The sequence below is a fragment of the Saccopteryx bilineata genome, chromosome 5 (genome assembly GCF_036850765.1).
Source record: "Saccopteryx bilineata isolate mSacBil1 chromosome 5, mSacBil1_pri_phased_curated, whole genome shotgun sequence".
NCBI lineage: Eukaryota > Metazoa > Chordata > Mammalia > Chiroptera > Emballonuridae > Saccopteryx > Saccopteryx bilineata.
In genome coordinates this window covers 34,232,153-34,246,040 of record NC_089494.1, presented here as the reverse complement: position 1 = coordinate 34,246,040, position 13,888 = coordinate 34,232,153, and the positions used below count along the sequence as shown (strand labels likewise).

Below are 13,888 nucleotides of genomic sequence, written 5' to 3'. Positions count from 1 at the left end.
CAGGCACCATCAAGCTCCAGAGAGAGTGCGCACAGGGAATAAGGGAAGTAGGTGCAGGCATGCTCCAGAGAGGAATAGTAGTGTGAGGTCCTTTTTAAACTGAATTCATTGAGGTGACATTGATTAATTATACAGGTTTCAGGTTATACAGTTCTTTTTTTATTTTCATTTTTTTTATTTATTGATTTTTAGAGAGAGGGAGGAAAAGAGAGAGAGAGAAACATCTATTTGTTGTTCCGCTGATTCGTGCAGTCCCTGGCTGACTCCTGTTATGTGGGGATGGAGCCCTCTTCTACCCCCCCACCTACTTTCCTTCTTATGATCACCACACTGGTGTCTGTGTCTAAGAGTGTTTCTTTGTTTAATCACTTCACCTTTTCAACATAGTCCCTCAACCCCGCACTGATTAATTATTGCATTTGCATGTGCCCTGACTGGGGATCAAATCCACAACTTTGGTGTATACAGACAATGCTCTAATCAACTGAGCTACCCTGCTAGGGCTGCATTTAGATGCTTTAAAGTTCAGAGATGCCCAGGCAGTGGCGCAGTGGATAGAGCATCAGACTGGGATGCAGAAGATCCAGGGTTCGAGACCCCGAGGTTGCCAGTTTGAGCTTGTGCTCATCGGGTTTGAGCAAGGCGCACCAGCTTGGACCCAAGGTCACTGGCTTGAGCAAGGAGTTACTTGGTCTGCTGAAGCCCCACGGTGTGGGCACATATGAGAAAGCAATCAATGAACAAAATTCAGAGACAAATTTGTTTCTCAACAATAACATACAGAAACATATGGCACATATTTTATATATTAATTTTACTTCTGCCTTCACCTTCACTCTTATTTTATAGTGCTATATGTAGTTTTATATATTGTCTTAATTTTATAAACTCTTACTTTAATAGGGTGTCAAATAAATAAAAGGCTCAGACATACATAAACTGCTTCCAAAAAATGCAACGAAAGATCTTTCTAAGGTATCAAATTTAGGTAAGATATTAAATTAATTCAGGAAAATCCAGTCAAAAGCCAAATAAAGCTGTATTGTTATACTGTACAAAAGAAAATTTACATTCTTAATGTAATTAGATACAACTAGGGAAAAATTACACATCTCTCAAGAAACACAATATTTAACATCTTAGATATGGTTCTGCATTGCAGACTGATAATGAATTTTATACATCCTTATTTACAATATCTTAAAATATTTTTTCATTTTTTCATCTCTGGCAGATATTTACAGGTCAACAGTGACTACATTTCACATTTCAACAATCAACAGTATTAACCAGTTTCAGTATAACAGTTAAGATAATGGCTTACATGCACCAATAAATATGATCTTAAATGTGCAGTTTTTTTTTTTCAGCTCTGAAAAAAATGAAGGTTTTCACTAGCCCTAGTTTGAAAGGACATCAGTCAATAAAGATCATATTTTCTTCATGCCTATCCTATTTAAATTTTCACCAGCACTATTCTCTAAATACTTGGGAAGTTTAAACCAAGCTATAGGTTGATGCTGGTTAAAAAAAAAAAAAAAAGAGCTGATCTATACATTCCATATTCTTTTATGAAGCAAATAAGAGAAAGTAGGATGTTTCCTTTTTACTTGTCCATTTGACAGAGATCAGACTACAAAATGCTCAAGTGGTAGAAACTTCAGAAACTGTAGATCAGGAGAGCCCAATTATTATGGGGAAAATCATTTTTGTACCATATTATACTGTTCCACTTAACCATTTAAACTGAAATGTAAAGCCAGCATAATTCTCAGAATAAAAAAGATTCACTGTAGTTGATATAGTTATTACAAATATTTTAAAACACATGGAGCATTGAGCATAATCTCTTAATTCAGTTAAGATGATACAACCCACAAACCTACATTAGTAATTGTTAGCCAATCTTCTTTCCAGGACAGCTGATCATACATTCATTCCTTTTTAACTACCACCTGATATAAAAAAATAATACATAGAACCTGTTTGGAACATCAGTTAATATACAATTACATTTCATGTTTTCTAAAAACCCTATTGTTTAATAACTTAAGTAAATCCTTTAGTTCTCATTGGTCTATATTGAAAGAGTATTCTAGCTTTTATAATCCAATCATGTTTTTCTGCAAAGAAAAAATACACCCAGAGTGACCACGTACATAAATTATGTAAACATACTATTTCAGTCCATACCATACTTATTAGATATAATTGCCATTGCCCATTGAAAAGGTTCATTTCAGTAATTTCCCCCTCAAATTTACTTTTAAAAAGTCACAATATCATACAATATATTAATATTAGGAACTCACCCCTTTTTTATTCAATACTGATGAACAGAATCCTTAATTTGAATTAAGGAGACATGAAAATGTGCCACAGCAATATTTGAACTTAACCTTAAACTGGTACTTTTGCTGGAAGTATAAATGTTGACATTTTACTGACATAATAAGAAAACCTCATATAGAATATTGTAGGTACTGTACATCTATGTTTCAGCTCAAAGAATATTTTAATATCTATTCCCCCCCAGGACTAGAAAGCAATCTTTCATGTTAAAGTAGTCTTACCCCTTAACAGTTAGTACTTTAAAAATTATATTTGGTTGATACATTTTCTTTGGTAAATTGTATAATCAATGAAGACATAAAGAATTCCCTCAATAATACTAACACTAAGCTGCTGACATTCACATACAGCAAACCAGATTGATATTAATTCTATAGTTGGGGATGGACTGCCCAATTAAGTTCATTTTTCTTTGAAAATATAATAATTTCTTTAACCCTACTTCCACATAGACAATTATATATATATATATATACACACACACATATATGTATATGTATATATACACACACACACATATATATATGGATTCATTAATACTTTAAGTCACACATAATTCTATTTTCTAATTTTTTGGGTAAGATCTATGTTAAACATAATAGCCTAATAGTGGAAATCTGAATATGCCTAAGTTGTAAACATTTTCTCAAAATCCAGAAGCAAAACAAAGAATTGTATTTTGTTCTTTACTATGCTGCCAGGTATTGCCCATCGTTCCCAGCTTTCTGCTAACTTCTATCCTGAACTGTCTGCTCTTGTAGAAATTTCCCATGTGACCCATGGCTAAAACTACAAAAATATGGAAGAGATTGCAGTTACGAAAATTTTCTGGTTCGATTTATAAGAAATGTGCCCTCACGGGCAAGGGAAGTTTGGGTGGTGATGACTCCTCTAATTCTTATGGTTTAGGATCACCATACAAATTCTGGCACCATCAAAAATCTAGTATATTTTAAGTACACATTGAATGACTCTATGAACAGTATTTCCTACGTATGTCTAGTGCCGATATGATATACCTATTAGGTATATAACACAGGTAATACCAAAACTTATGTCTTACATTAATCAACATAAACACCTTGTAATTTTACTTGCACTGTTCACAATTTTACACTGCATTCCAACTTCTTATAATCTGGCAAGTATGCCAGATAATTAGAGTTTCAGTTATCAATACTATCTAGTTTTTCAAACAATTTGTTTCTAAAAAACACTTTGGAAAAAATTAAAGTATTACAAATAAGGGTCTCAACCAACTTGGTGGTTTGAAACATGACAATAATCATTCCATTTGAAAGATAAAAAGTATCTTATTCAGACTGTTTATCATAACCATAGTATAGAAAAGTTGCTCTAAAATCCTTATGGATGTTCCAAACAATGGCATAACCTATTAAATATTTTTAAACTAAAAAACTAAATACGTAACCAAAATACTGATTTAAGAAACCCCAAAACAAAATTTCCTTTGTAATGCAAGATCAGAAGTGGAGGGATGCTCCTTGCCAGTGTTTGTATAAATAATGTGCTACCACCTAAAAACACATACTAATTTTTTTTTTTATTTACAAATGAACATGCATAGAATTAAATGAGACAAGTGACTGTCAACATCGAAAGTACTCAAAATGGACCCATAACAAACCTTACAAGTGAGGTAGGGAAAACACCCCACTTCATTACAATAGTCACAAATATAGTGCAAACAAACCAAAATTAAAGAAGTTATTTTCAGTATTCCAGTGTCTAATAAATAATTATAATTAAAGCTACTAAATAGAATTTGAGAATATAGGTTGGAAATACTGAGCTTATCTAGCTGAGACTACCACATTTAAGACATTTTATATGGTATATACACTTGAATATGATGGTCACCATTCCATTATGAATCATAAACTTCCCATTAAAAACCTTTTTAAATCACACAGGAAATGTTGCTTTTATCTATCTGCTCTAAGCACAAAGAAGGTCAAATTACTTTTGACATTAGAAATTAATGGAATTAAATTTAATCTTTACTTTGCAATACTCCACTGTGCAATACAATTAACGTGCTACCTAGGTGACTGTGAAAGCTGGCTGATTCAGAAATTATTTTAAAATCACTGATTGAAGCCATTTCATTGGGTTTATTTTTACATTTAAATAAATCCTCAATAATATAATCAACTATAAAATGGCAGCATATACTGTTATGTGGCAGAAAATAGTAAGGCATAAATTAGAACAAGAAAAATGTATCTATCCTTATATCTGTGGTATAGATACCTTCATTTCCAATACTTCTCCATCTATGTTTATTATTCTACATTTTCTGGATTTAATACTTTTCTTAATGTGCTGTATTCACTAACTACTAGTCCAAAATTGTACAGAAACTGCAGAAATGAGTGTTACACAACGCATTTACTACAGCACGAGTAAAGGGAAGCAGTAGGGTGTTAGTGTGCACTTGACGGGAGACAGGAGTCTCAGTCTGGCTCTGCTTCTCAGTTATGTGACCTTGATTATGTCATAATCTTTTTGAGCCTCAGTTTCCTAAGGATCTGGGGGGGGGGGGTGTCAGCTGACTAGCAAGATTATCTGTAGGGTTACTGCTAGTACAAAAATTCTGACTCCATAGTAAATAGGCACAGAAGGGTTATCAGAAGGGTAGGAGTCAGGATTCCAAATTACAACCATCCCCATCTAAAATACTTACTTTAAAATCTTCTACGTTAGTTTTTCACTTTACATTTTAGTTTGCTTTCTAGTAACATTTCAAATTAATGTCACAGAGAAGAGTTCCCAAAACCTTCAGATATTTCTTACTCCAACCTAGTATAATGGAATAAAATTGTTTTATTATAGAAAACAAGTATTTTCTCCCTAACTAGCTTTTCCATAGATAAAAGGACTTTTTCTTTAATCAAAAGTTAGGAAGTATAAAACAAAAGGATGTTATAGGACACAGTATGAGTATTGCTGGCATATATTTTTAACAACTATTGTATATCTGAGAGCTATTTTTAATTAAATCCAATAAATAATGCAAATGGTTGTTAAGCTAATCCACTTAAACTATATCTTGCACAGGAAATCTGTTGTAAAATTCTGAATACAAAGTTTGAACTAAATGAATAGTTTCTTTGCTGGGCCCAAATCACATCACTTAAAAGAATGAAATACAAATGTTATGGGCCATGCAACATTAATAGATTATGTATATGTATACACACTGATAAATCCTCTAAGCTGAGAATTTTCAAAACCATCTTTTCAGTTATAGGATTTATAATAAACCAAAGGAATATCTTAAAATATTTAAATATTTATTACAGCTTTTGCAGTAATTTGATATTTTTTGTGTGCTTTAACTAAAATCATACTAGAGTTATAGATGCCAATAAATGCACAATTGTTGAATTAAAAACAATCCTTCAGTCTCCTAAATCAACTAAGGATTTTTGCCATAAAAGTTACTGAGCTCCAGCCATGCTTAAGATTGCACTCCCTTAAGTACAATGCTCTTTTCCTTTCATACCGAAACTTTGCTTTCCTTACTATATTATAGATCTTTACACTCCATTTATTTTGACTATTTTATAATTCATTTATCTGATTTCTTAGTTAAATCAGAAGTAATGGACACCTAAAATATGTCTCTGTGTTATATACATATACACACCATATCTGTACACATACACAAACACATATATATGTATAAATCAATAAATCTCTATTTATCAACTTTTAGCTTTACCCCAGACTTTGGCAATTTTGTAGATACTAGTTCAGGTTCTAGTTTTCCAGTTTAGTATGAGCTGAAAAATATTACAGACCACCAAATTCAAACAAGCATCTTATTGTTCTTATCAAGATTCTAACAGCAACAACAATAAACAAAATAATTCTAACAGAAAATCCCTTAAAAAAACAAACAATAAACCTCTTATAATTACAAAAAGAAGGGGGAGTTTTATAGGTGTGAAAACAAAGGCATTTTTTTTCTGGTTAGTTTATCAAAATCCATTGTAATTTTGAGATTGGTTGAGATAAAATTTTAAACTTTGTTAATTAGGAGAATACTTGCTTTCTATAAATTCAGTATATTTTCCTATTACAATAATAAAATTAAAATGTCTAAATGTACAAAGCACTAATAGTTCTGATGTTTTGTGTGGAAGGATAACACATAGAAGTTCAAGTCACAATATACTGATTTTCAAAAACCAATATATTCTTTTCTATTTCAACCAAGCATTAGAACCTGAGACCCAAAAAAGTCACAATGAAATCTAAACCAACCAAATCAGAATTAAATTTTTTTTTTTTTACCAATAATGCATTTTTTTTTGTAGCACAGTTATCAAATGCTACTTTATATACATTCAATATTTAGCTTACTGGCATGATTTCAAAGTTTTATAAAAATGAGATACTTTTCCAGGTATATGATTAGAAGGTACACAAATTGCATTACATTAAACACAAAGGCAGTGTGGTCCTTGTAGGAGAAATCAAGTCAGTACCCCCTGGTAGAAATGTTCTATAAAAATGTGTCACATTGAAGAGTCAGTGTTTGCAGCCAATTATCTGTCCCTGATGTATTTCCTTGGAGTATATGATATCAGGACTTCAGGTTTCTTAATCCAAAATATCTGACTGAATTTAGGTACATCTAGAAAGCAGCTGAAAGGGTTTCTCCAATAGTCTGACATCACAGAAAGTAGGTTGAGAAATCCCTCTCTTTACCTGAAGATGCACTGGTTCTACTTCAGTCATCATCAGCTCACAAAGGAAAAGAAAGCCAATCAAAACTTGCCCTCACACACACAATCCTACACAAGCTAAACACAAACAGCCCCTCCCCCCCCACAAAACCCCAGCACCAAAGTGTCAGTCATTCCTGGGAAATAGAACATGCCCCTTGGATTCTCTGATTTGTTAGTTGTTCAAACTTGAAGTACAAAAATGATCTTATGTCCTTGTGGGGAGAAGGGAAGACATGTTAATAATGACTCTAGAGCCATTGAGAAAGTGCATTATCAATTACACAATCAACTTAGAGCCCTGCCCTCCAATGGAGGTGGCCATAACTTGATTTAAATGCCTCAGTAACTAAACATTTGTTAAAGGAGACGGGAGAAAAAGAGCCACTCTCATTTTAATGAAAAAGTGCAGCAGTCTACCAGCTTTCCCATGCTTCTCAAGAAAATGATTGCACAGACTCAGAGAAGTCCAAAGTCAGAGCAGAATCTCTGAGGCACTCCTGGTTAAGAAAGAAATAAATGTGACCCAGTAACCATAGTTTATAGATTATGAGAACAAACCCGTTTTTGTTGCTTTTTTTTTTTTAAACAAAGCCAAAGAATCATTTCATAGGGATCATATACACCATTTCCTCTAACGTATCCTCAATCTCACAGTGTTGAAATGGGACCGATCAGCCTACGATGGATTGCACATCACCCAAGGAGAAAGGAAGGCATGGAAAATGTGAACATTTTATACTGCTTCACAAACACATTTACAAGAAATAGGTGATATAGGGAGGGGAAAGAAAACCTTATTGCTGTTTCCATACAAAATACAGTATGAACGAACATACCTAAACTAAATCAAATCTGATTACGATGACCAATATTTTCACAATGTGGGATGAAGTTTCTTCTTGCACAATGAAATGCTCAGTTTAAAAGGTAAGCAGAAAGATGAGAGAGGATGTCAAAACTACACCTGGGATATTAGCTGCATATTGAAACTTGGGGATCGAGACTGCTTGGTTAAGGGAGCTCCTGGGCTGAGGAGCTCCTTACCTTCTCCAGCATGACCTAGCCGGTCTTCCTGTAGACTGATAGTTGAGTATCGATTAGCACTGTTAGCTGCTAAATTAGTAACTCCCTCAGTGCCAACCCCAATGCTGGTACCTGCTTGACTGCCATTTACATAGTCAAAAGATTTGCTTGAGGAAGCACTGGCTGTCCGGATTAGACTTAAACTATTGGTTTTTGGCACCACCTGGCCAGCAGGCAGACTCAGGTGTTTCTTCATCGGTGTCAGCTCAATTGAATCTACACTGAGATCAGTAGGTTGCGGTACAAACTGCCTGCGAACTACTGAATCCCGAGGGCTCTCACTGGGTTTGATGGCAGAGGCTGTTTCTTTATCCTTGACTGAACGCCCAGCTGCTACTTTCCTTAAGCTTCCCCTCTGAGAAGAGGAGGATGGTTTGGTCCCAACTGGCTGACTGCTGAGGGAGGCCCCTGATGAAAATCCTTCATCTGCATCATTCAGGTTTACCGACTCCTCTCCTCCGTTTATACCCTCAGCACCTAAAAAAAATCAGAAAGACTCAGCAATAGTTAAATTATATAAGAAGTAGCTGTGAATAACTACTCAACTGACTTTATCTCTTGGGTAATGTTTGCTATAGGTTGGCAGTGACTTTGCTCTCAACACTTGCCCTAAATAATTTAAGGAAGAACCTTAATCTGCATAGAACTCTTAATGTTATTCATTCTGTTTTCATTTTAATTAGTCCCACTTTTCTAAAACTATGCACAAATGAACTTAATATACTATCGGTATTTATGAATATAAAACAACTTTATGTAAAACACAATACTTTGTAATCATAAATCCTTATAATAACACTCTTATCAATTTGAGGTGACCATATCTATTTAAAAAAGTATTTTTTTCCTCATATCCTCTGTAACTCACCATAAAACATTAATTTCAGTCACCCAGAATAATGACAGAAACATTTATCCCTAATAAGCCAAATCATTTTTAATTACAATAAAAAATTTAAATTTCTTCAACAGCTACCTGCTTTCAAATGGCTTTAAAACCATTAACATGGAACTAATACATTTTCTAATTCTAAAATTAAAAAAAAACTTTACAGTGCTTCAAGTTACTTCCTAATTATACTTTTTCTTATGAATATATCTACTACTCACTGGTTGCCATATTTTCTTGATCAATTAATGTGAAGAAAATACTTGATTATCAGAAGGCAAGTTAGGGAACCAGCAGGAATATTTAAGAAGGATTTTTGCTTCCTATATTATTCATTTCTATAATTTTTAAAATTTTTAGTTTGAGATGTATTATTTTCGTAATCACAAATATTATAGTGCCCGATTATGTTTCATGCAAAAACTGCAGTTAACATAAAAATCCCTTTCTTGGGATTTTGTAAGAAGGGAAAAAGCATATATAATATATTTAGTTGGGGGTTTCCAGAAATCCAATTATCTTACTAAAAGTATGAACAACATTCTCTTAGAAAATAATACATTTGCTTTTTTCAAAAATTAATAGCGATTCGCTATGTCATTAAGTATGTTTACCAGACTGTGAGAAGTTTAATCTGAATCTACATACAGACAGTAATATTAGAGTGAAGGTAAATGTTAGTAAAGAAATCTAAATGAATATTACCTTGAGAGAGAGTTACCTAAGTAAACTAAATATGAAATATTTAAACACAATCTTTATTTAACATAGTACCTGAAAAAATAAAAATGCTTTCTTAGTTATATTGTCTCACAGGGATTAGTTATTTCCTTCCTTCAAAAGAAGAATGAAATAAGCTACCCGTTAAGGCAAAAGGCATCTTGTTATTTTTATCCAGCAGTTGAATTATCTTTAATCATCATGCAAAGCCATATGAAAATGCAGCTAAACTGCAGCTGACACCACTTCTCTCAACCCCTTGTTCAAAAGAATAGTATATGATGTATCTCAAATAAAAACTTTGAATTATATTCATATGATGCCTTAGCAATTTATTTACAATTAGTGTAAACAACTCCAAAATGCCCAAGAATGGATAGTTATTGCTTCAGAATTGATATTAGTGATATAAAACCAGGAGTGAATAAAAATGTATTATTGGGTGTGTGTGTGGGTATATATATATATATGTATGTAAATATATATATGTATGTAAATATATATATATAATTAGGAAAAGAGACTGAGAGACTTAGTGCTAGCTTTTCAATCTTGCAACATGCAGATCTGATGCCCGAGCAATATGGCCATAAAAGATGATGATAACATAAAAGCCATCATGCAGGAGAATCTACTGTTATTTTAGGTACTAAAAATGCTGTTTCAGTATAGTAGAACATTGACTATACTTTAATCACAGGCATCCTCAGTTTAGTAATAGTTTTAAATCCAGCTTTAAAAGTCACAAAATGTTACTTGACAATTAGGATAAAATGATGAGCTCATATTCTCTTCAATTTCAACATACAAAAAATAAAATTTTAACTGTAAAAATATTTAAAATCACATAATAAAAAAACATGTTTTCTTTTTTTCAAAAGTCAATTATTAATGTTTATAAAAAAGCTCCAGTAGACTTCAGAATTACTAAAACTTTACATAGGTTTTAGTAATTTCCTTCCATCTGTTTAAAAAACGTCAAGGAACAAAAGGTAAATTGTGCCTCACAACTTTCTTCTTTTCTGATTTTCTGCCTGGGTGGTAACAATACTATTTATGATCCAAAGAAGAGAAAACAAAAAAAGTTAATGAACTTTCCCATTCATGTCTGCCATTCCTTATAAATTTAGTTTTGATTAATACTGATTTAAAGATACAATTAATATAGATTAAAAGGAATTTCAAATACACTGAAAGAACTCATTCCTCTTTCCTGTGGCTATAATCCAACCTCAGAAATTGAAATTTTCTACTAGTGATAGGAGATATTAAAATAGAATATTTTGGCCCTGGCCAGTTGGCTCAGTGGTAGAGCGTCGGCCTGGCGTGCAAGAGTCCTGGGTTCAATTCCCAGCCAGGGCACACAGGAGAAGCGCCCATCTGCTTCTCCACCTCTCCCCCTCTCCTTCCTCTCTGTCTCTCTCTTCCCCTCCCACAGCCAAGGCTCCATTGGAGCAAAGTTGGCCCGGGCACTGAGGATGGCTCCATGGCCTCTGCCTCAGGCGCTAGAATGGCTCTGGTTGCGACAGAGCAACGCCCCAGATGGGCAGAGCATCGCCCCCTGGTGGGCATGCCGGGTGGATCCTGGTGGGCATGCGGGAATCTGTCTGACTGCCTCCCCATTTCCAACTTCAGGAAAAAAAAAAAAAAAAAAAAAAAAAAACTTTGCACTGATTCTTTTAAAAAAAAAAAAGGAATATTTTAATATATAAAAGGAACTACTGTTTTGGTTCCTTTTTCAAAGCATATGACTTTTGATAAATTGGAAGGAGTGTTTCAACTTATCCCACACTTTCTAGAATATCATCAAGTGTTAATTAATACAGTATGACATTTAGTACAAGTAATCCAACATTCTAACAATGGTAGGGGATACACATCAAGTGGCTCATCTAGTCATCTAGAATGTTAAGAAACACTTGAAACCTATATAATTTTATTAACCGATGTCACCCCAATAAATTTAATGTATAAAAGAGGGAAAAATGTTAAGAAATAGAACGCTCTGTCTGACCAGGTGGTAGCACAGTGCATAGAGCGTTGGCCTGGGATGTGGAGGACCCAGGTTGGAAACCCCGAGGTCACCGACTTGAGTGTGGGCTCATCAGCTTGACTGCAGGGTCACTGGTCTGAGCATGGGATCGTAGACATGACCTCATGGTCACTGGCTTGAGCAAGGGCTCACTGTTTTGGCTGGAGTGCCCTTTCACCCCCATCAAGGCACATATGAGAAAGCAATCAATGAACAACTAAGGAGCGGCAATGAAGAATGATGCTTCTCATCTCTCTCCACTTCCTGTCTGTCCTTATCTATCCCTCGCTCTAGCTAAAAATATAGATAGATAGATAGATAAATAGATAGATAGATAGATAGATAAATAGATGATAGATAGATAGATAGATAGATAGATAGATGTTTTTTAATATATGCCAACTCTATGTCAGTATCAACTTATTTTTATGCCTTGTACAAATAAAATTGACTCCCAGGGATAACAAAGAGATACAGAAAAATGAAAAAGACGGCATTTTTCACAGGATCTCTGTAAAACAGCACCAACTCTTTGGGTCCCTAAATCATGCACATGCAACACTGGTAAAGGAATTATGGTCATCTGGGCAAATGGGCAAGGGAACAGAGGGTAGATACAGATTCTTACTGAGCATGCTCAAATTTTTAATGCACCAAAGAGCAAGAAACAACCTTAAGGTGGAAGGTAACTGTTTCATGTATATTTGGTCTTTAAGTAAAACTATGTAACTTATTTTAAATCTTAGTTGCTATATTTCATAAATTAGTGTAAAGGTTCCACAGTAGCAATACATTAAAACGATTATGCTACAGTTTCCTCTTTCACAAAGCCAACTCCAATGACATTATATGTAAAGCACTAAATAAATACTATCCTTTCAGGGAGAAGTATTCTTTTACAGATAGTTTTGATGGTGGTGGCAATGATGGTGGTGGGGGCAGGGGATGGGATAGTGGGTAGTTTGGAAGAGAGGCAATGATTTTCATTTTGAGATACCTATATTGCAGAAACAAGGATATAATGGATACCTGACTTCTAAAGAATACATTTTACTTCTGTTTGGGAGCTATATAAGACAATCCATATTTATGATAAAGGATAAAATGTAGTATACACCAGGATAATACTTTAATAGAGGAAAGATGTCAGTAGTTCACTAGTTAGACCCAGGCAACTTGACTCGCAGATTATAAAAGCCAATCAATCCAATACCTGTCAACTCTTAAAGAGATGAGAAATTATTGTTAACTGACCACTCTGGGACTGGAGATAAATTGCTCCACTTTAGTCTAATTTTTCAAAGACACTTTATTCATGTTTTAAAATTCTCCTTACATATACACAAAAGACTCATATATTTTTAAAAATAATAAATTATTTTTTAAAAGAATAAATTATATGAATTAAATCAATTCATGTTGACTAATAAGGCTCATGTCATTGGGTGCATTTTCCTTTCCTAATGTTAGAATAAACATGCTCAGTAATGAAAAAATTCCAAGCATTTGCAGACCTTTGAGACAGGCCTCTGCCTTGTTAGTAGCCATGCCAAGCTGTTCTGATTACACAGGGATGCAGACTCCAGGCCAGCACAAATTGTAACTAAAGATTGTACTTGACCTGGCACTAGGCATATGAGGGGTTGTGCTTTGCAAAAAGGAGCTAATATACTCCCAGGGAGTGGAAACACACACTAGAATGGTTCTGTCTGGGGTTAGAGAGTCAGGATCCTTCTCCAGTAACTGCCTCACTGACTTCTGCCTCCTCATCTCTGTCCTACCCTCTGTTGTGGCTGCTGCTGAGTTGGGCTCCGGTGAGCCGTGCTCAGGGGTCCTGCACACCAGCACGTCCCCCTCTTGCACACGTTTGATCACTAGGTCAGTGGAGCCGTGTTGGACCGGGGAGCCAGGAATACTCGAGTCAGCCTCGTTTGAGAAGTCAAAGCCATCTGGGATTCAACATATAAAATTTTAGTGCTTTTGTGCTCTTCTATTCTTTACTGAGCATTTTGACCCAGGCAGATAAGAGAATGTATATATGGATATGATATA

The 13,888-nt window shown here is 34.4% G+C and overlaps 1 protein-coding gene across 7 annotated transcripts in view; it reads right to left on the bottom strand.

Annotated features, from left to right (window-relative positions):
* Window positions 1-1,020: 1,020 nt before the first annotated feature.
* The window catches only part of HYCC2 (hyccin PI4KA lipid kinase complex subunit 2), a 68,949-nt gene continuing 56,081 nt past the window's right edge, over window positions 1,021-13,888 (bottom strand). For 6 of the 7 annotated variants that reach the window (XM_066233049.1, XM_066233051.1, XM_066233047.1 and 3 more), the window contains 2 exons: window positions 13,618-13,785; window positions 1,021-8,672 (listed from right to left, as the gene is read on the bottom strand). In XM_066233049.1, the coding sequence (XP_066089146.1) occupies window positions 8,071-8,672; window positions 13,618-13,785 (770 nt within the window). In that variant the 3' untranslated portion in view covers window positions 1,021-8,070. The remainder of the gene's footprint in view (window positions 8,673-13,617; window positions 13,786-13,888) is intronic. The other variant, XM_066233053.1, reaches the window with a different exon arrangement.